General features: G+C 52.9%; 7 protein-coding genes across 7 annotated transcripts; 3 read left to right on the plus strand and 4 right to left on the minus strand.

Moving 5' to 3' along the window:
* Window positions 1-118: 118 nt before the first annotated feature.
* Window positions 119-1,141, plus strand: BBA_01061 (epoxide hydrolase; the record flags this gene model as incomplete). The annotated part of the gene is made up of 1 exon (XM_008596158.1): window positions 119-1,141. The coding sequence occupies one exon, from the start codon at window positions 119-121 to the stop codon at window positions 1,139-1,141; it is 1,023 nt and encodes a 340-aa protein (XP_008594380.1).
* Window positions 1,142-2,205: 1,064 nt separating this feature from the next.
* Window positions 2,206-6,366, plus strand: BBA_01062 (phospholipid-translocating P-type ATPase; the record flags this gene model as incomplete). The annotated part of the gene is made up of 2 exons (XM_008596159.1): window positions 2,206-6,110; window positions 6,192-6,366. 2 exons carry the CDS (start codon window positions 2,206-2,208, stop codon window positions 6,364-6,366), a joined length of 4,080 nt encoding a protein of 1,359 aa, XP_008594381.1.
* Window positions 6,367-7,467: 1,101 nt separating this feature from the next.
* On the minus strand, window positions 7,468-8,327 carry BBA_01063 (uncharacterized protein; the record flags this gene model as incomplete). Its single annotated transcript, XM_008596160.1, has 3 exons — window positions 7,468-7,936; window positions 8,007-8,066; window positions 8,146-8,327. 3 exons carry the CDS (start codon window positions 8,325-8,327, stop codon window positions 7,468-7,470), a joined length of 711 nt encoding a protein of 236 aa, XP_008594382.1.
* Window positions 8,328-14,842: 6,515 nt separating this feature from the next.
* Window positions 14,843-15,535, minus strand: BBA_01064 (uncharacterized protein; the record flags this gene model as incomplete). Its single annotated transcript, XM_008596161.1, has 1 exon — window positions 14,843-15,535. One exon carries the CDS (start codon window positions 15,533-15,535, stop codon window positions 14,843-14,845), a length of 693 nt encoding a protein of 230 aa, XP_008594383.1.
* A 500-nt stretch (window positions 15,536-16,035) lies between these two features.
* On the minus strand, window positions 16,036-17,478 carry BBA_01065 (uncharacterized protein; the record flags this gene model as incomplete). The annotated part of the gene is made up of 1 exon (XM_008596162.1): window positions 16,036-17,478. One exon carries the CDS (start codon window positions 17,476-17,478, stop codon window positions 16,036-16,038), a length of 1,443 nt encoding a protein of 480 aa, XP_008594384.1.
* Window positions 17,479-18,018: 540 nt separating this feature from the next.
* On the plus strand, window positions 18,019-18,915 carry BBA_01066 (SYF2 splicing factor; the record flags this gene model as incomplete). Its single annotated transcript, XM_008596163.1, has 1 exon — window positions 18,019-18,915. The coding sequence occupies one exon, from the start codon at window positions 18,019-18,021 to the stop codon at window positions 18,913-18,915; it is 897 nt and encodes a 298-aa protein (XP_008594385.1).
* A 106-nt stretch (window positions 18,916-19,021) lies between these two features.
* On the minus strand, window positions 19,022-19,947 carry BBA_01067 (NAD dependent epimerase/dehydratase; the record flags this gene model as incomplete). Its single annotated transcript, XM_008596164.1, has 2 exons — window positions 19,022-19,787; window positions 19,841-19,947. The coding sequence occupies 2 exons, from the start codon at window positions 19,945-19,947 to the stop codon at window positions 19,022-19,024; spliced, it is 873 nt and encodes a 290-aa protein (XP_008594386.1).
* Between the last annotated feature and the right edge of the window lie 78 nt (window positions 19,948-20,025).

Genomic DNA, 20,025 nt, shown 5'->3' on the forward strand with positions numbered 1-20,025 from the left:
GCATATGCTACTCATTGTTTTCTGTCCGGTTGTATATATAGCGGCGTTGGTAGCTCCGGCCCGTCTTTGCTCATCCCTTCGTCTCATAGCTCTAATACACTAATCAGACGTCTTCATCATGGACACGAGCAAGCTCAAGCCCAACGACCCAAGGGTCACAAGCCACACCGAGACCATTCGCGGCAAGAAATATCACTACATTGTTGGCGAGCCCCAGGGTACCAAGGTCGGCACCATGCTACTGGTGCACGGCTTCCCGGACATGGGGTTCGGCTGGCGCGCTCAGGTCCCCTACTTTATGTCTCGCGGCTACCAGGTCATCGTGCCGGACATGGTCGGCTACGCGCGTACCGACGCTCCGGCCGACCTGAGCCACTACACCTTCAAGAGCACGGCGGCCGACATGGCGGAGCTCGCGCGCAAGTTTGTCGGGCCGGACGGGCAGATTGTGCTCGGCGGGCACGACTGGGGCGGCCTCGTCGCGTGGCGCCTGGTGGACCGGTACCCGGCGCTGGTACGGCGCGCCTTTGTCGTTTGCACGCCGTACATGAAGCCAAGCACGCAGTACACGCCGCTCGAGGACCTCATCAAGGCGGGCATCCTGACCAACTTTACCTACCAGCTGCAGTTTGGCGGACCCGAGGTCGAGGAGCGGGTGCAGGGCCGCGACCGCATCCGCCAGATGCTCAACGGCCTGTTTGGCGGGCAGGGCCCCAACGGCGAGCTGGGCATGCGCGTGAGCAGCGGCGTCGTCTTTGAGAACCTCGACAAGCTGGGCCCGTCGCCGCTGTTGTCGGCCGACGAGCTCGACTTTTACGCCGACGAGTACGCGCGCCAGGCGGCCCCCGAGCTGCGCGGGCCGCTCAACTGGTACCGCACGCGCAAGCTCAACTTTGAGGCGGACCGCGAGCTGGCGACCGAGGGCAGGGGCAAGGTGCCGGTGCCGTCGCTGTTCATCGCGGCCAGCAGAGATGCGGCGCTGCCGCCCGCCTTGTCCAGTGCCATGGACGAGCAGTTCGAAGACCTCACCAAGGCCGAGGTGGACGCTTCCCACTGGGCGCTGGTCGAGAAGGCGGATGAGGTGAATAGCATTGTCAGCGAGTGGTTGGAGAAGAAGGCGTCGACCAAGGCATCGCTTTGAGGGATGATCCGGAGCTCCTGAGAAAAAGAATTGCCCAAATGAAGATATGAATAATAGCATGAAATGATACTCTTGCGTTAGTAGTGAGTTAGCCGCTCAACTTGTCTTGGAAGCTGTTTGCATGTTCCATTGTAGGTGCGCTTAGTGAGACTAGAGTGCTTCAGACCGATGCACGCAGCACACGTACGGATTAGTTGTTTTCGTGTCGTAGTCCTTGTGGAATGCAGCTCTCAAGTTTCACAGTGCGCTTATGCTATCACCAATGGCCAAGTCAGACAGCCCCAGGCGGGAACGTGGTGAAATGGTGTGGCTCAGACAGCGCTGGTCTGTGACATGGGCCCTGACCCTTGCTAACAAGCTTGCGAGCGTACCTACCTAGGTATCTATCAGATTTTTTTTTGGGCGGCCTATGGTCCCCTAGAATGCTACTTACACAATGTAGTACTGCAACTGTATTCGTAAGTTGGTAGTTACCCACGGCGCCAAACGAGGATCAGAATCGAAATCTATTACGAGTGGCAAATAATATTAACCTTTTGCCTGAGTAGCCAGGTAGTCCGTATCACAGGCGGCCCAACCCCTTTCAATTGTGGCTGGTGACAATTCGTATTATGAACAGACGTCGATCTGTCATCTCGCCCAACACATCTTTTATGATAGCTGCCAATAATAACAAAGCGAAAAATCTGTCTTTGTCCTCTGTCTGAACCAAAATAGATTATCGCCTCCCGAGCCTGTTCCCAGTCAGCCTAGCCCTGCCTCTGAGCAATCACCAACACCCGAAGCTAAGCCCAGCACTGGTAGCTGCAAGCCACACTGCCCTAATAATTAGTCGCGAGCTCACGCAACCAAGGAGGCTGTGCTTCCTAGCAACCTCAACGTCGCAGGTTGGCGATCCATACCCGCTCATCCCATCGATTCTCTCATTTCGACATCTGCCGCGCGACTAAATCATAGAAAGCTGTTACCTTCACGACCTGCACGTTGCCGCCTGGCTCGCGTTGACGTTCGCATGAGCTTCATATCCAGCGTCCCGAGCTCATCACACCCGCGCTGCCCCCAGCATGGCTGGACGACCTCCTGGAGGTCCCCGTGCCGGCCAGTCGCACACCCACGACGACCTGTTGCTGGACCTTGACAATGAACAGCCTGTCTACAGCCAGGGCCAGCGCTCTACCCTTAACGACGATGACCTCTTGAGAAACTACAACCAACCCCACGATTCCCCCGGCCGCCCCTCCGTTTCCTATGACGACTTTGTCGGCGCAACCGGCATGCACGAATCTCCTGGCCGCCAACCCGGTGCTGGCACCGGGCCACATCCTTCCTCTCGCCTCGATGCTGCTGGGCCCTACATGACCCGGCAGTACAGCCAGACATCCGAACTGGGCAACTACCAGCGCTACGCCGACGATCTGGACGACTATCCCTCCGACCGCGCATCATATTACCAGAATGATGGCGCCTCGACCATAGGCGGCCCTGCAAACGCCGCCAGGCAGGCTGCGCGCAACCGCAACAGCGTGCTGAGTCTTGGCGGAGGCTTCCTGGGACGCTTCCGGAATAGAATGAGCCGTGGCCAAGGCTACTCTGAGATGGATCTGCCTCTGACGGAAGGAGGTCACGATAGAGTAAACGGTGCGCCACCTTCGCAACAAAAGCAGGCCGGCGGTGGCGGTGGCGGCGGTTTCGATCTAGGAAACTTCAAATTCGGCTTTGGTTCTCGCAAACCCGATCCTTCGACCCTCGGCCCTAGAATAATCTATCTCAACAACCCTCCCGCAAACGCCGAGAACAAGTATGTCGATAACCACATTTCCACGGCCAAATACAACTTTGCATCGTTTTTACCAAAATTTCTTTTTGAGCAATTCTCCAAAGTTGCCAACGTCTTCTTCTTGTTCACTGCCGCCTTGCAGCAAATTCCCGGCCTCTCGCCGACGAACCGATACACGACCATCGCCCCTCTGCTTATCGTGCTTTTGATTTCTGCTGGTAAAGAATTGGTGGAGGACTACCGGAGAAAACAGGCCGATAATGCGCTAAACACATCGAAAGCGCAGGTGCTTCGAGGCTCCAGCTTTACGCAGACGAAATGGATCAATGTGGCAGTCGGCGATGTCGTTCGAGTCGAATCAGAAGAGCCATTTCCTGCAGATCTAGTCCTCTTGGCCAGCTCAGAACCCGAAGGCCTCTGCTACATTGAAACTGCAAATCTTGATGGCGAAACGAATCTCAAGATTAAGCAAGGTCTTCCCGAGACCTCAACCATGGTGTCCCCCAGCGAGTTGAGTCGGCTGACGGGCCGCATCAAGTCTGAACAGCCAAACAGCAGTCTGTATACATACGAGGCAACTCTAACTATGCAATCTGGTGGCGGTGAGCGCGAGCTTGCTCTGAACCCGGAACAACTCCTCCTTCGTGGTGCTACCTTGAGAAACACCCCTTGGATTCACGGTGTTGTCGTGTTCACGGGCCACGAGACGAAGCTGATGCGCAATGCTACAGCTACACCCATCAAGCGAACCAAAGTGGAGCGGCAGGTCAACTCTCTTGTGCTTATCCTAGTAGGCATGCTTCTTGTCCTCAGCGCTTGCTGCACAGTTGGTGATTTGGTGACGCGCCAAGTCAGTGGCAACAACTATGGCTATCTTTACTTGGACAGAATCAACGGTGTCGGAATTGCCCTCAAGACGTTTTTCAAGGACATGGTCACGTACTGGGTCCTGTTCTCTGCCCTCGTTCCCATCTCACTATTTGTCACTGTTGAACTGGTAAAATATTGGCATGCTATCCTCATCAATGACGACCTGGACATGTATTACGACAAGACCGACACCCCCGCCACTTGCCGAACGTCCAGCTTGGTTGAGGAGCTAGGTATGGTCGAGTACGTCTTTTCTGACAAGACTGGCACTCTCACTTGCAACATGATGGAGTTCAAACAGATTTCCATCGGCGGCATCATGTACTCGGACAACGTCCCTGAAGACCGACGCGCCACAGGTTCGGATGATATGGAGGGTATTCACGACTTTAAGCAACTCAGATCTAATCTGGCCGAGCGCCATTCTACTGCGGAGGCAATTGACCACTTCCTCGCGCTTCTGGCCACGTGCCACACCGTTATTCCAGAGGTAGATGAAAAAGGCCGAATCAAATACCAAGCAGCCTCGCCTGATGAGGGTGCGCTGGTCGAAGGCGCAAAGACACTCGGGTACACATTCTTTGCCCGCAAGCCCAAAGCAGTCATCATTGAGGTTGGTGGACAGGAGCTGGAATACGAGCTTCTGGCCGTCTGCGAGTTCAACTCTAGCCGTAAGAGAATGTCGACCATTTACCGCTGTCCTGATGGAAAGATTCGCTGTTACTGCAAGGGTGCGGATACCGTCATCCTGGAACGCCTACACGACCAGAATTCGCATGTGGACGTCACCTTGCGCCATCTGGAGGAGTATGCTTCCGAAGGTCTACGAACACTCTGCTTAGCTATGCGCGAAATTCCAGAGCAAGAATTTCAAGAGTGGCACCGCATCTTCGAGGCCGCAGCTACCACCGTTGGCGGTAATCGAGCCGACGAGCTGGACAAGGCCGCCGAAATCATTGAGCACGACCTTACCCTGCTCGGCGCTACTGCGATTGAAGATCGTCTACAGGACGGTGTTCCCGAGACTATCCACACCCTACAAGAGGCCAACATCAAAGTCTGGGTCCTCACTGGTGATAGACAGGAAACGGCCATCAACATTGGCATGAGCTGCAAGCTTCTCAGTGAAGACATGATGCTTTTAATAGTCAATGAAGAGACGGCTGAGGGAACCCGGGATAACGTGCAGAAGAAGCTCGACGCGATTCGCACACAAGGCGACGGGACTATCGAGATGGAGACGTTGGCCCTGGTAATCGACGGCAAGTCGCTGACGTATGCTCTCGAAAAGGATATGGAGCAGCTTTTCCTCAAGCTTGCCATAATGTGCAAGGCGGTGATTTGCTGTCGCGTGTCGCCGCTCCAAAAGGCGCTGGTGGTGAAGCTCGTCAAAAAGTACCAAAAAGGCTCGATCCTTCTCGCCATTGGCGACGGCGCCAACGACGTGTCAATGATTCAGGCCGCGCATATTGGCGTGGGCATCAGCGGTGTCGAGGGCCTGCAGGCGGCGCGCAGCGCCGACGTGGCGATTGCGCAGTTTCGGTACCTACGCAAGCTACTGCTGGTGCATGGCGCGTGGAGCTACCAGCGCATTAGCAAGACCATTCTGTTTTCCTTCTACAAGAATATCGCTCTGTATCTGACGCAGTTTTGGTATGCCTTTCAGAATGTCTTTTCCGGTCAGGTCATTTACGAGTCCTGGACACTGTCCTTTTACAATGTCTTCTACACCGTGTTCCCGCCGCTGGCGATTGGCATCCTTGACCAGTTCATCTCGGCGCGGTTACTCGACCGCTACCCACAGCTGTACACAATGGGCCAGCAGAACCTGTCGTTCAAGATCAAGGTGTTTTGGCAGTGGATCGCCAACGCCGTCTACCACTCGATTGTGCTCTACGTCTTCTCGGAGCTCATCTGGTACGACGACCTAATCCAAGGCGACGGCAAGACGGCAGGCCATTGGGTCTGGGGCACGGCGCTCTACGGCGCCGTGCTGCTCACAGTACTCGGCAAGGCGGCGCTCGTTACCAACAATTGGACAAAGTACCACGTCATGGCCATTCCCGGCAGCATGGCCGTCTGGTACATCTTCATCGCTGCCTACGGCACCGTCGCACCCATGATTCCCATTTCGGTCGAGTACCACGGCGTCGTTCCGCGGCTCTACACCAGCCCCATCTTTTGGCTCCAGACGATTGCGCTGGCAGGCCTCTGCCTGCTCCGCGACTTTGCGTGGAAGTATGCCAAGCGCATGTACCGACCGCAAACCTACCACCACATCCAAGAGATTCAAAAGTACAATATCCAAGATTACCGACCAAGGTTCGTCATTCTCCCCCCCCCCCCCCCCCCCTCCCCGCACCTTTAATCAAGAGAGGGAGCCATTGCTAACCCCGTGAACAGAATGGAGCAGTTTCAAAAGGCCATTCGCAAGGTCCGCCAGGTGCAACGCATGCGAAAGCAGCGCGGCTACGCCTTTTCCCAGGCCGACGAGAGCCAGACCCGCGTGCTGCAGGCCTACGACACCACCAAGAACCGTGGACGGTACGGTGAAATGGCCAGCTCGCGTCCGCAATAGCATAACCTGTGTTTTTCGGGAGACGCAACAGGAGGGTTGCCGGGTGCAACATGACGGATTATGCATTGTGTAGTATTTTATTGAATTCGCAGAAAAAGCAAGGGTATTTTTACTTTTTTTTTTCGTTTGAAACCTTGTTGCGGCAATTTTCTTCATTTTGTTTTGTTTTTTTTCATGTCTTATTGCTAGTAGTAGGGGAGGGGGGGGATACACAGCAAAAAGAGGAGGATGGACGTTGGCGTATGCTTTTTTTTTTTGTTTTTTATTCTACTTCACATTATTCTTCATGCATGGCATTTCATGCAAACTGACTTGTCATGCTTTCTTCTGTTCCCATGTTTACTTTTTTCTCTTCTTTTCTCATCAGCATTAGCCGTTTGGCATTGCATGAAATTCCATTGAGTAGATGTATCCAAATCTACCTCTTTATAATCAAATCGAGCCAGGCGACAACACTCTTGTCATCACATGGAACAAGGCACGAGAACTGGCATTGAGGTTGAATCATGTTTGTTCAACTATCGAGTGCTGAGCAGAAGCGAATTTGTATCATCTATATAGAGAGAAGACGACGTTTGCGAACCGAGCCGTCGTCCTTGTTCCCTTGAAACTACCAAAAAAGCAAAAGCTCATCTCTGCAGCCCTTGATTCGAATTGCGAAGAGAGATGCAATAGACAAGTCCGCTGATTGCATCACCGTGAGATGCAACAAAGACTTGTCTGGTATGTAAAAATATAATCAATGTATAGTGTAATCAAAACGCCTTCATGTGTTGGTGAGATATCCCTTCATTTCCCACTTTTTTTTATGACTCCAATTTCCGTCGTGTTTTCCCGACTGTGCCGGTCTGTACATAAAGACTTGCCAAGAAATAATAATAACATTGAGCAGACGCCGATTAGAAAAGAATCAAAAGTAGAAAGAAAACGGGTTGAAATATGTTCGTTGAATGCTTTTCGTAAGATGCGTAAGTCCGTAATATAGAACATGTTGAGATGAGAGAGAGTCAAGACGACCCTGATATGCTGTCCAGCTTGTCCGCGGCTGCTGGTAAAACGACCACCTTTTTATGCTTCATATGAAGCGATGCAGTACGATGCTCATCGGCCCATGATGGGAGTGACGAGTTCGCTGCTTTTGGGGCGGGATGACCTCGATGGAAGCGGTCGGTCGGTTGAGCCGTGGTAGGTATGGCTACCGTCCATGCCAAGCATGTGCTGGCGGGCGTACGACGAGCTGGGGCTCGTGGCAGCGCTCTTTCCAAAAGGCCAGAATCCACCCGCGCTGCTCGTTGGTGATGGTGGGCTGGGAGGGTGGATCGCCGTCAGCGAACGGAGTGCGGAGAGGGCGGACTCCGGCTTGGATCCGTAGTAGGTGCCGGGAGTTGCGGGAGGTGATGTCGCTAGGAGCATAGAGCCAGGTCTGGATGGTGAAGCCTGGGGAACAATATCCCTGCCCTCGGAGTCGGAAGCGTAGTAGGATTGACGACGGGCAAGGCTGTAGTCGTTGCTGCCGCTGTATGAGCTGTACGAGGCAGAGTGCGATGAGGACTGGTCGGATCGACGGCAGCTATGTACAGCAAGTTAGCAGATGTAAGGATGGCAATTGACGATTGCGTATCGCCATTGTATATAATTACCTTTCAGAGCAGTAGAGAAAATTGTCGCTGGCGGGAAGGAATTGCTTCTCGCAAGACATGCTGTGAAGATGGTGTTAGCGGGGGCACTTGGTGGGGTGATGCCGCTGGGCATCTCTGCGGATGGCGGTAAGAGACATACCAGAATTGCGGAAAGCTCTCATCTTCAGAAGACGATTCGTAGCGTGGAGTTCTCGAGGAACGTTGAATCGTTGTGGGAGTGTAGCGTCGCGACATGGTAGGGCGAACCTGTCTTGAGGAGTCGGACTTGCGCGTGTCGGCACCGCCGAGGCCGTGGCCTGACTTGCGTCTTTGGTGAGGCATGGTTGTGTGGTTGGAAGAAAGAGGAATTGATGTAAAAGAGAAAAAATCGGAGCTGCAGCGAGTCTTGCTAGGCAAGCTCAATCGGGCAAGTGAAAACAAAATAGACGGGTCGACGACGACGTTTGAGATGTGCAGCAAGCCACCGCTTTTGACAAGGCCGAGTGTGGTAGTGAAGTTGGTGCAAGAGTATCGGCGTCGGGCAATGGTAGATGGTAGATTGGGCCGTAGTACAGGAACAAGACGACTAATCGAACGATGTCGAGGGTTGGGTGCGGGTTTGTTATGCAGGGTGCATATAAAAGCTGGAGAAGCGTGAAAGGAGTTGCAGAAGTGAAGAGAGAACAATGACAGGAGGAGGCCCGACTTTATTACAGATATGACTCTTTTTGTCTTGTTCTGTCGCAATGCGACCGTAGCTCGGCGTTCCGCTTGGCCCGTACTAAGTACTCAAGTACTGTAGCAGTTCTGTTGACGGAGTCGAGGAGTGGACCAGAGATCGGTAGTCAGCGCACAGAGCCGGTCTCCAAATCAGTCGAGAAGTCTAAAAAAAAAATAATAATAATAATACGTGAGCCAGTGACTAATCTTGCTCGTGGCCAGCAGGCGGTGGTGGACAAGGCGGTGGATCTGGCTCCGAATCGGCGGGTTGCAAGGTAAACAGGTACGATAGACCAAGGCCGAGAATTTGCTCGAGGCAGTTCAGAGTTATGGGTACGGAGTATTCGTATCAGTATGTGCAATGAGTGAGTGATGCTTGCAGATTGTTGTCTGAGATGAGGAGGGACGGCTGGTTATTAAGAAAAAGAAAAGAATCCGACAACAGTGCAACCGTTCCTTGCGGCCTGTGTTTCGAGCAGGGGCTTGATTGTACTGATATAGTCTTTGGGCTTCCCTCGAATGAGTTTTCTTGCAGCTGCCCTCTTCTCTAAATAGCCAGCAGCGCAGAATTGGCACACGCCCCCTTGGACTTGCGCAAGCCTGACGTGTGACTCGACCCGGTGTCGTGATTGACTGGACGACTTTGCAAATCGGCTGCGAGTGGAGACTTGCTGCGCCTACATAGGCTGCAAAGGGCATAAAAAAAATGTTCTATTTTTTTTTTTTCTCTCTTGTCCCCTGAAGCTGAGTGGGACGTAGCGGACCAAAGGCGACCTTGGTACGTTCTTGGTACCAGAAGGGGGTGCCCATGTGGCATTGGTGACAACCTGCAAGACGGAGACGGGCAGTAATAATACTGGTAACTGCGACACGCACAGTTCTTTCGTCCGCCCTCTGTACCGGCTATGAAAGTGGATAGTGCTCAAGTGGTGTCAAGTGTCCATCCAGTGGCCGGGAGTGTGCGTGTGCGCTGCTGGTCTGGTGCCACAGCGGCGCTTGCGAGTCCGAGCCAGCCCACAAGGTCCTTGTGTCTTGGTCGACTCGTGGACAGACAACCTGGATAGCCACTCTGTGACCTCTGTGTCCGTCTCTTGTTTATTGATGTATGGTGGGGCAATAGAGCCACGGCGCGACGCCTTGGGTGCGTCTCGGTCACTATGTGTCGTTTTGCGAGCTTGGCCGACCGAGATGGACTGGTATGGGAACGACGTGTTTGGGCGTCAAGGGATACGAATTAGGCTGTCGTCTATTCAGAATGGGTTAATCAATCAGCTCTGCGTCAAGGGTGTCTTGTCTTTCCACCCACGGCAAGGATATCGCCTGCTACTTAGATTGTGCAAGCTGTTTCTCTCCCCGCAACGCTAAAGGGAGTCTTGTAGTGGCGGTGGGGGATTGATGGGTGGCAATTCAAACGAAAAAAAGGCTACTAATGTAGCCCGTTAAGCCGTCAATCGTGCAGCAAGTGATGAAACTTTGGCAGCTATGATAAAATCAGCCAAGACCAGACAGAGACGACGCTCCCGTTGATGCAAGAGGCGGGGGTATGATGTGCTGCGCTTCTATCTCGCCAAATTCCGGGGTTGGGTTGCGTGAGCCCACTCGACGAGCCCACGACAAGAAATCCGCCCTCCCTGCTCTTGATGCTACTATGTAGCCAAGGCCAGGAAAATGGATCAGCTGGACTCTATCATGGCAATTATAGGTGCCAAATCGATTATGGTCCAAACAAAAATGCTGATGGCGACGTAGCATCAAAGCTTGTCCGTGCAGATAACTGGTGTAGTAGCCGTAGAGGAGTGTTTGTTGCCGGTTGCCGCTTGTCAGCTGCCCGCTGCCCATGGAGCAGGAGCACTGACTGGACAAGCGAACAAGGTGCACATCAGATACTCGTGCACCTTGACACTCGACCTGGAAATCATTCTGACACTAATACTTTCGCTATCTTATTATTCTCTATCCGTATCTTCCCACGCGATATGCTTCAGCCCTCATGCCAGCCATGATAAGGCTGGCCGGCACATGACCAACGTTATCTACCCCAGCATGGCTATCGGCACAAGTGCATCGTGCTGCGAGATACCCATGCGCTGTGCATTATCACAATGAGCAGTCGTTCAAGGCCATGATACGGTTCTTTCCGCTGTACTCGAGCCACCATGTCCGTTACCATGAACACAAAGGCTAGCAACGGAACCTCGGGTGACTGTCATTAGTTCCGAATCGTGCGACCAGCATTTAAGCGGGATAAGGATTGGGCAATTCAGTCTTGGTACGCGCCATGGCAGACCGTTTCGAGTAATCCGAAGGGAGACGAGGGAGCAGCTTCGCTAGGCTCTAGTTACTACCTACATAGGCTCGGACATTAACTCAATAGCCCTCCAACATGGACCACGCACGTTGTGTCTCATTTCGCATCTTCACTGGACCCCTACCCCATTCTCCAAAGCAGCTTGGAAAACTCGGCAACTACTCGTGAATCGAGCACATATTTTCGGGGCCAAGAGAGACGGCAAAGCTGCAAGCCAATAACTACTCGTACATGCACACATCAGCATACGAATACTACTTAGTTAGACAACTACAAGTCTAATAAATACGGGCTCCGCACAGGTTCTGGGCTGGGCTGGGCGTGGCTAGCAAGAGACAAACTCCCCGCATCTGAAAGCAAGCCATGCAAGCCATGCAAGCCATGCAAGCCAAGCTCAATTGCAGGTGACACTGGCTGAAAAGAGGCAAGATGGGCCATGATGGCGTCCTCACCCAGCAATACCCGCCCACGGCCCTTGCTTCAACTAGCTGCCGCATGGCGCTATTCAAACGGTGAGGTCACCACCATGTAGGTACCAAGGTGCCAGCGTTGCCAGCGCCTCGACTCGGTGCCGTTAAACAAGCCGTCCCAGCCTCCGACTTCCGTGACAGCAAGAGTATCAGTTGCAGGTTTCCAAGAGGCTGAGTGGCTGCATCACCCTCACGGGTGACATTTGAGCCAGGAGTTGTGCCTCTGCCGACTCTATGCGAGACTTTTTTTGCATTTGGCCTTGGTCGACTGCGAGAAAACCTCGCCTTTGTGGATAACAAATCGCGTTATGTGAGGCACAGTAAGAGCAAATAGCACCATGTCCCAGACAAGTGGTGTAAACGGGAGCGAATTCGTCGCCAACGGCCCGCAACTGATGCTGCCACGCCATGCGCCCCAATATGCCCAGAGCGACCCGGTCCTTTCTCGTTGGGGCGAGGAATATTGAAGGGATACTTGCTCTCTTGATGTAACGGAATTCGAATTTCCACCCTCGCCAGCAATTTGCACTTTCCATCGAAAGCCGGTGAGAAACCATCCGGGTCGGCGGGAAGAATGGTAACTGGGTAGTAGTAGGAACGCATAATCAATCGGCAGCCAAGAGACAAGTTGCTATCCACAAGGCGGAGCTCACTGCCCATGTATGCCATGCAATGCATTCATTAGCTGCACCGTCCAGACTCCAGTACCGCCTATGGCTACGTCGGAAACTTTCAAACCGGGGCCTGCCGTCAGACCAGCAGCTGACGGAAGACATGCACAGCATCAGCGCTGATTCAGAACAGGCAAAGGAAGACGAGGAACCTCCATCTATTTCTTCGACGGTCCAAAATCTGACATAGACTGATAACGATGGAGGAATCTTTTCTGTTCAACGGTCTTGACGCTATCAGGCACAGTCGAGCTGGCTTCAGCAAGATGTGAGCACCCTAGCGTCTTGTCGAGACCTGATTATGGGCCAGCGCCGTAGCAGGCTTATGCAAAGCGCGAGTCGCAAAATGAAACCGGGTTTCCAAAGTATCATCGCGATCCAACGGAACCATCTGGCGGCAGTGTTTGCGCTCTGTGTTGTGGAAGCCCTGAGACGCACAATCCCAGCAAGTCAAGACGATGGAGACGAATGGGAGCAAAATCAACAGCGCACCGCTCTGTTCAATCGTCGTTTCGCGATCCAGTTCCACGCCCCGTGCTAGATCCCGACCATCACGGGCCTCTGAGAAGATTTTTTTCTTCTCTCGACGGCGACTCTTCGCAGCCCACCCACCGCCCTTGTATCGCCGTTCATGTGCACCTGAAGCCGCTCTGATGCGACGACGCCCACCAGGGCGATTCTGTGGAAATGGGGGCGTGTAGTGTAGTAGCCAGTCCACGATGCACGTTTTGCCAACGATGGCTTGCTTCCTTGGAGCCCACAGTGGACATTGGGCATGACCATCGAAATTGGTGCGCAGAGTCGAAACGAAAATTTTTTCCAGTGCACGAATCGTTTTTCAGCTTTGGCCACATGCCAAAATCACAACAAGGCAATTTTGTTGGACATTGCGAAAATTCAAAGGCGCTAATAATTTGACTTTTTCAAGGCCGCGGCACAAGTTGAAGCCCATTTGTGTATCCAGAACGCAATGCAGAGTACTCGTTCAAAGAAAAACAACTTGGCTTAGGGTATACTGCCTGATTGTGTTGGGCAGCAGGTTCTCAACTATTGCTTTCCTTCTCTCATGGCATGCTGTTGCACAGATCTATACCTTTTCGATGATATGCTGTTACACAGATCTATACAACAAGTATATACTAGTCGTCCCAATCACCAAGAAAGTCTCTTCAACTCGGACCATGCGTGCGGTTCCCTTGGGCACATGAGTTGCCTCGGCCAGGTTTTACAACACAGATGCGTCTATTATTTTTTTTCTACCCACTCAGCTAGCACAGGGCGCTTCGAGCGCATTAGTGATATTTGAAATTCTGCACGCAGGGTTGTGTCTAACCATTTACCTGTTCTGGATGGCGTCATTTACTCTACGAATGAGACGCCTTTGACGCGCAGAAGTACCGAAACAGACTCGAAATCGCGTCATTCCTAGACGTGCACCGCAATTCTGATTCAATGACGACGTGTTCCAACTTTTCACTATAGCCTTTTGTCACAACCTCGATTAGCTCAGCCCGAGATTCCTTGCCGGGCTTCTTTCCCGTTTAGCATATGGAGAAGCGGCAAAACGCAGTCTCAGGTTCTGCGCTTGATGACTGTGCGCCCCAAGAGAGAGGAAACCATAGTCACGGAGCCGGTTTCGCAGAAGTGTAACCTCTGCCAAAGTGGTCTGACCAAATTGTGATAAAAGTCACGATTTTCTCAAATTCAAGGGTCACCTCTAACTAACTAATACAAAGCTCATGCATGTCATGAATGACTGGCATTATGTTGGCCTGACACCCGGATCTGCAGCCGACGGGGCCGATCTCCGCCCGTCAGTGCAACGACATGGCCAATGCCAAAACTCGGCATTGCCAGTATTATCAAATGCTCGTACGTGATTCATATTATTAGATATTAGATAAATTACGCCTAGTCTTCTTGGTACACAGCTTATATTAGCTTTATAATAATGTGCTAAGCTGCTGCCTACATGTATAATTATGCCAGCACCTTGCAGTCACATGCCCACTGGGTAAAATTGGGCGGCTTCGCAATTGCGCTCAGTTTGTTGTGATTTGTCCCGTTTCATTGCTCTACCATTATGCGAGTCAGAGAAATCCTAAATAAATTTGCAAACCCGCTCGATCCGAGCTTTTCATAGGGCCTATTCGTGTTGAAAGCTGACGCACAGTTGCCACATTCACTATTTGACAATTCCCACATTTTCTCCATCGCAGAAACGGTCAGAAATAGTACACAAGAAACATACATGAAACGGTGACGATTTCTTATGCAGATCCCAGATTCTAGACTATGCGTCGACCAAAGTTGTTTTAATGCGACATTTCTTTGCTCGCTACGTCACAACAGAGTACACAGCCACGAGCGGTCAAGCTGAAAAAGAAACAAAGATTGGATTGGCAAAGGTGTTCAAATCGCTCAAAACGAGACAAAACACGCCACCGGCAGGTCTGGACAGACAAGACGCCGCATTATACGACACAATATCCCTCATACTCTCTGCGGCGGCTGCTAATAAACCCAGAAAGGGCTGTGCGTACATGTAACATCGCCAGGACTGACAGAAAATTCATCCAATCGGGATGACGCGCGACGCTGAATAATTCTGCAACACTACTTTTTGCTGTTCCTCCTTTGAGGCAGAGGCGTCCTCAAAATCGCACAGGCTACAGGCCGCGCAGGACGTCAGAACGGGTTATCGAGGCAGTCCACGCAGGGCTTGTTGACAATGTAGTCGCGGACGAGGTACCGGGGCACCGGGGAGCCGCAAAACACGGTAGCACCGGACCGCCCCTGTCGGACGCCGCACTTGTAGGGTTCGTTCTTGAACTGGTGCCCGCAGACGGCGTAGAAGTTGTACCAGCCGCAATGGCAGCAGCCCGGGTTGCAGGGGCTGTACTTCAAAACGCCATGCACCACCGACGGCAGTTCTTCGGGGCCAATGAACCGGCCCTGGGCGGCGCCGTGCGCAGAGGCGAACGGGGAAGGAGCGGCGCTGCGGCGCGAGTGCTGCTCGACGGGGTACTCGACCAAGTCCTGGGCATCGGAGCCTTCTCTCTTGATGCGTTGCTGACTAGCAGGCTGTTCTACCTTTGTGCCTGTGATGCGGCTTCTAGACTCCTCTTCCTGATGTATAACGGTGCCGTCCTCGGGCTTCACGGTCGATGTGATGGCACTGGTTTGTGATTCTTCTTCCTCTATGCTCTCCGCAACGTTGCATCCAACAAATGAGCTAGGAATACTTGTACTCGAAGATGGCTTTGGTGCATCGCCGTTTCTATTGCAAGTTTTACGAGTGCATCGTCGTTTCACCGTGGGCGCTGGCTGATCTCTTTCTACTTCACTCGCTGCTCCCTTGCGCTTGACCGCCAAAGTCATCTTTGGCGGTGGTAACATAATTGGGACATGAAGTCGAATGTGGCCCAACTTGAACGAGGAAAAGTTTGATGCAAGTTCAAGCGCGAAAGCAGAAAACGGGTTCGGCGCGTGATAGATGATTCACGTTGGGTACGTCGCACAAGGCAGCAGCAAGGCGGCCATGTTGGGTCGTACCTGAATCACCCACAAAGATGATACGTATCGGTACACACAAATATACAAGATCTCAGAATCGAGCATAGTCAATCTCAGCATGATCAGAATAAGTCGAAAAGTCAATGCGAAAAAGTTCAAGGGACACCACCAACAGCATCTGCTTCACGCCCATGTTCAGGCGATGCTGTTTTGACTTTGACAAGAATATCAAAATGCCACATGAATACAAACCTCTCATTTCTTCTGAGATTTCCATCAACAGACTGCTTCGTTGCATACATTTGACTCGATGATGTACAAGAAATTCAAGAACTTCGTAACCTGTAAAAAACCAAGAGTTTCATTTACTCTGCAATATCGTGATAATCAAGGACAACACACTCCTCAATCGACAACGCCTTAACACCTTGAGTCTTCAAAGTCTCACCGTACTTCGGTGTCCCCTTCAGAATATCAATACAGGCCTCTCGAAGAGACTTACAGGCGGACTCTGATTCTTTCAGCAAGGTCCGTACCGCCCCCAACTCTCCCAGAAGCTTCGCGAATGCCTCGCACGCTTGTTTTATAGCGGTATTCGAGGTATTTCGGCCGATACTGCTCAAAGATACCGAGCGGAGCGACTCAGGCGCAAGCCGCTCGTGTTCATTGAGGCCAGTCAACAGTTGCAAGAGTAATTGACGGCTGACCGCCGTTCCAGGCTGAGTCGCGAGCAACCTGGAACAGTTTTGCATGCATGCTGTCGCGTCTTGGACAATATCCAGGCTCTTTTCCCAGCCGCTGCTTACATGAGTACGGCGAATCCATTCTGAAAGAACGACAAGCGAACCACTTCGGGACGCTGCTCTGAGAGCCAGACCCTGTAAGCGGTGATCGGGCTCCATGCCAACCTTGGAAAGCCTCTCCAGCAAGCTGCCAACTAGCGCGAGACAATTTGTGATTTGATTTTGGTGCGCGTTTTCCGAGTCCAGGATTTCAATGCAGCGTTTCCGAACCTTGCCAGCGACATCGGAGGCATTATCGGCTTCCCTGTTGGCAGGGTTAAAGTGTGCTTTGAAACTTGCAAAAGTCCAGAGATTCTGGCGTAGTAGGCGTCGTATGCCGATAATTGAGGACTGTTCCTGTAGGGCCTCTACGAGTTCGGTAGAGCTCAGCGTTGCTTCGTTCATGTTTCCCTTCGCTTTGTCGATACTGTAGCGCCTCAAGAGCATCCATTCCAACAATAGCGTGCTTGAGACGTTTACATGGCTCGGAATGCCGTTTTCACGACGCAAAACATCAATCATGCGGGAGCCTTCGAGAGTGTCGGGACACTGATGCTCTGTGCTAACGGCACTGTCACTTTCAAGTGGCCCGTGGAGTGCAGCAGACAGGATATCGTGAGAAGTCAGTTTCCATATGTTCAACGAGTTGGCAGCAACGTCTCGCGATCTTTTGCGCAACTCAATCAACTTGGCCTCCAACACATCGAGCGTCAATTTGACTTCTTCTCGTTTGGGATTGATACGCCATCTGGCGAACTGCAGCTCCTCGTCCTTGTCGTCAAAGGTGCGCACACTGCGAGTTCCCTCGGCGTCCAGGTCCAGTAGCAGACTGGGCATCTCAAAGAACTGCTCGCTGCTTGGGGCCACATCTGGAGCTTGAACAGGCCGACGCTTGGCTATTGTGTAGTAGACATCCTCGTTTTTGTCCACTCGGCGCTCAAATGTCTTGAAGCGCCGCTGTGTTGCCGCGACACGATGTGGTCTCGTGCTCGTGCGTCGCCATGCCCGCTGGACAATCAGGCACATTGTAAGAAGTTGTCCGAGGAAGACAAACGTAGCGATATGTCCGGATCTCACTCGCTTGCTCTCAATGTGTAGTCGAGAGCCTCCACGGAGTCACTGTTGGCCGTAGCAGAAGATATCCAGCGTCTCTCGCAAACAGAGCTTCGTCTGAACAGTCTGGGGAAAGCGGGACAGGCTGGGCTGTCAAACAGGGGCAGCAGTTCCCTAGCGGGCTCCAGCAGGCTTCAGGGAAGGTCCACCCCCATCTTTTGCAAATCTAGCGCATCGCTTGGGGGCCTGGGCGCTGACAGGCCGCTAATCAGCGCTGTGGGATTAGCCAGTCGTTTTTTTTTTTTCGGAAGCGCAGCCACTATTTCTCCGAGCCGCCCCAAGTTTGGTGGTACCATGCCCAATCCAACTTCGATGCGCATCTGCCTGTATCACAACCACACATTCGCGACACATCTGCCTCTCACAATATAACTCGTCCACACCAAGAGATCTCATCTACATCACCTGTGCTGATTACGAGGCGCAAAGCGCAGAATTTCGATACCCGCTGCCATGTCGCCACCCACAAATAAGAGACGAACCAGGGCCGACGCTGCGGGCGAAGCCGCAGCCGACACAATAACCGAGCAACCCAGGGAAAAAGCCCCCTCTCCAATCTCAGAATCTCCTTCAAAAGCCAAGGAAACACTCACCTCTTCTGGTGACGCTTCAAAGGCGCATGATCGCATGGCACGCTTCAAGGCGCTCCAGGCCCGCGCCAAAAGCTCCTCCCAGACAAACATGAAGGAAGTCACGCGCGAGTCACAGCGCTTGGCCGAGGACCCGTCACAGCTCACGGCGCTGCGCCGGCGGCACGACATTGCGGCGCACAAGCTGCTCAAGGCCGAGACAGAGGACGCGGGAGAGGACTTTGAGCGCAAGCGGGCGTGGGACTGGACCGTCGACGAGAGCGAGCGATGGGACAAGCGCCTGAAGAAAAAGGCCGCGCACCGCGATAACAATGCCTTCCAAGACTACCAGGCCGAGAGCAGCAAGGTCTACAAGCGTCAGCTCAGGAACCTCGACGTTGATCTCGACGCCTACACGAAACAGAAGCTCGCGGCGATTGAAAAGGCGGCGGCGGCCGGCAGCCTAGAGATTGTCGAGACCGAGGACGGCGAAATGATTGCCGTGGACAAGGACGGCACGTTTTACGCGACGGCCGACTCGACGTCATTTGCGCAGAATAAGCCCGACAAAGCGGCCATTGACCGGCTCGTCGCCGACATTGAGAGGGCCGAGGCGCAGAGCTTGAAGAAGAGAAGGGACCGTCAGGCCAAGAACGGCGACGACGGCGACATTACATACATCAACGAGAAGAACAAGCAGTTCAACCAAAAGCTGGCACGCTTCTACGACAAGTACACGTCAGATATCCGCGACAGCTTCGAGCGCGGCACGATGATTTAAGGAGGCAGACCGTTTCAGATGATCGGTCACGGTTCGGTTTTATTGTACATTCTAGCTTAGCGTCTGCATATGGGTTTCTGGGAAATAGAATTTCGGTCGAGTCATATTACAACATTGTTTTCCTCCATGCCTTGTGCGCCAGCTCTTCCATCTGCGGTGTCTCGATAGGTCCGCTAATGTTCTCATCGGCGAGCGCTTCCACCACGGCTTCGGCAACCATTTCTACCTTGACTGGCTTGGCGCCTGCGGCACCCATGAATGTGTTCAGGTAGCCGCCTGTGACTTTGTTGAACAGCGCTCCGGCGCCGGCCATGGCCGCCAGTCCCATGGTCACTTTTCTTGATTCGTCAAACATGAAAGGCGGCCGGATGAAGACACCCCTCATCTCTGGGAATTGGGTGGCAATGGTGTTCTCAGCCTGTCGCTTGGTGGTGATGTAGCGCTGCGGCAGCATGGGCGATCCGCCGGCGGCCGAGATGTAGCAAAAAGCCTTGGTCTTGGCTTCCGAAGCATGGCGGGCCAAGGCGACAGCGCTATCTCTGTTCATGACCTCGTAGGAGAATTGGTCGTTCGGATTAGGCGGCTTGATTTCCTCGCCGGGCTTCATGTCTAGCGGGTTGATGCCGCGGTCCTTTGTCGCGGCAAAGGCCTTTTGGAAGCCGGCAATGGGGGACTCGCGGCCGGACACGAGACCCTTGTAGTCGGCTTCAAGCAGGATGCCCATGCTGTGGACGACGTAATCAGCTCCCTGCAGAAATGGCGCATAGCTCGCTGGCTTGAGAATGTCGCCCTTTTCCCATGTCACTTGATGGGACCAGCTTGGCGCAACTGCTGAGGAAGTGACATTGTCCCATTTCGGCTGTCCTGAGCGGCTGACAGATGTGTGAGTGAGAATGTATCAAATGACAGGGTTCAAGATTTGTACCTGATGGAAATGACGTCCCAGCCCCTTCCTACAGCATACTTGCATATTCTTGATCCTAGAAAGCCATTGCCTCCGCAGACGACGAGTCTCTTTGCTGCTGCGGCCATTGTCGTGAGAGCTTTGCGACGCTTGTTGCGTCTTTTTCGTCCAATTGAGTCGCTTCACAAAGCTCAGCGACTGATTTC

Source organism: Beauveria bassiana, assembly GCF_000280675.1.
Source record: "Beauveria bassiana ARSEF 2860 unplaced genomic scaffold BBA_S00002, whole genome shotgun sequence".
Classification (NCBI taxonomy): Eukaryota; Fungi; Ascomycota; class Sordariomycetes; order Hypocreales; family Cordycipitaceae; genus Beauveria; species Beauveria bassiana.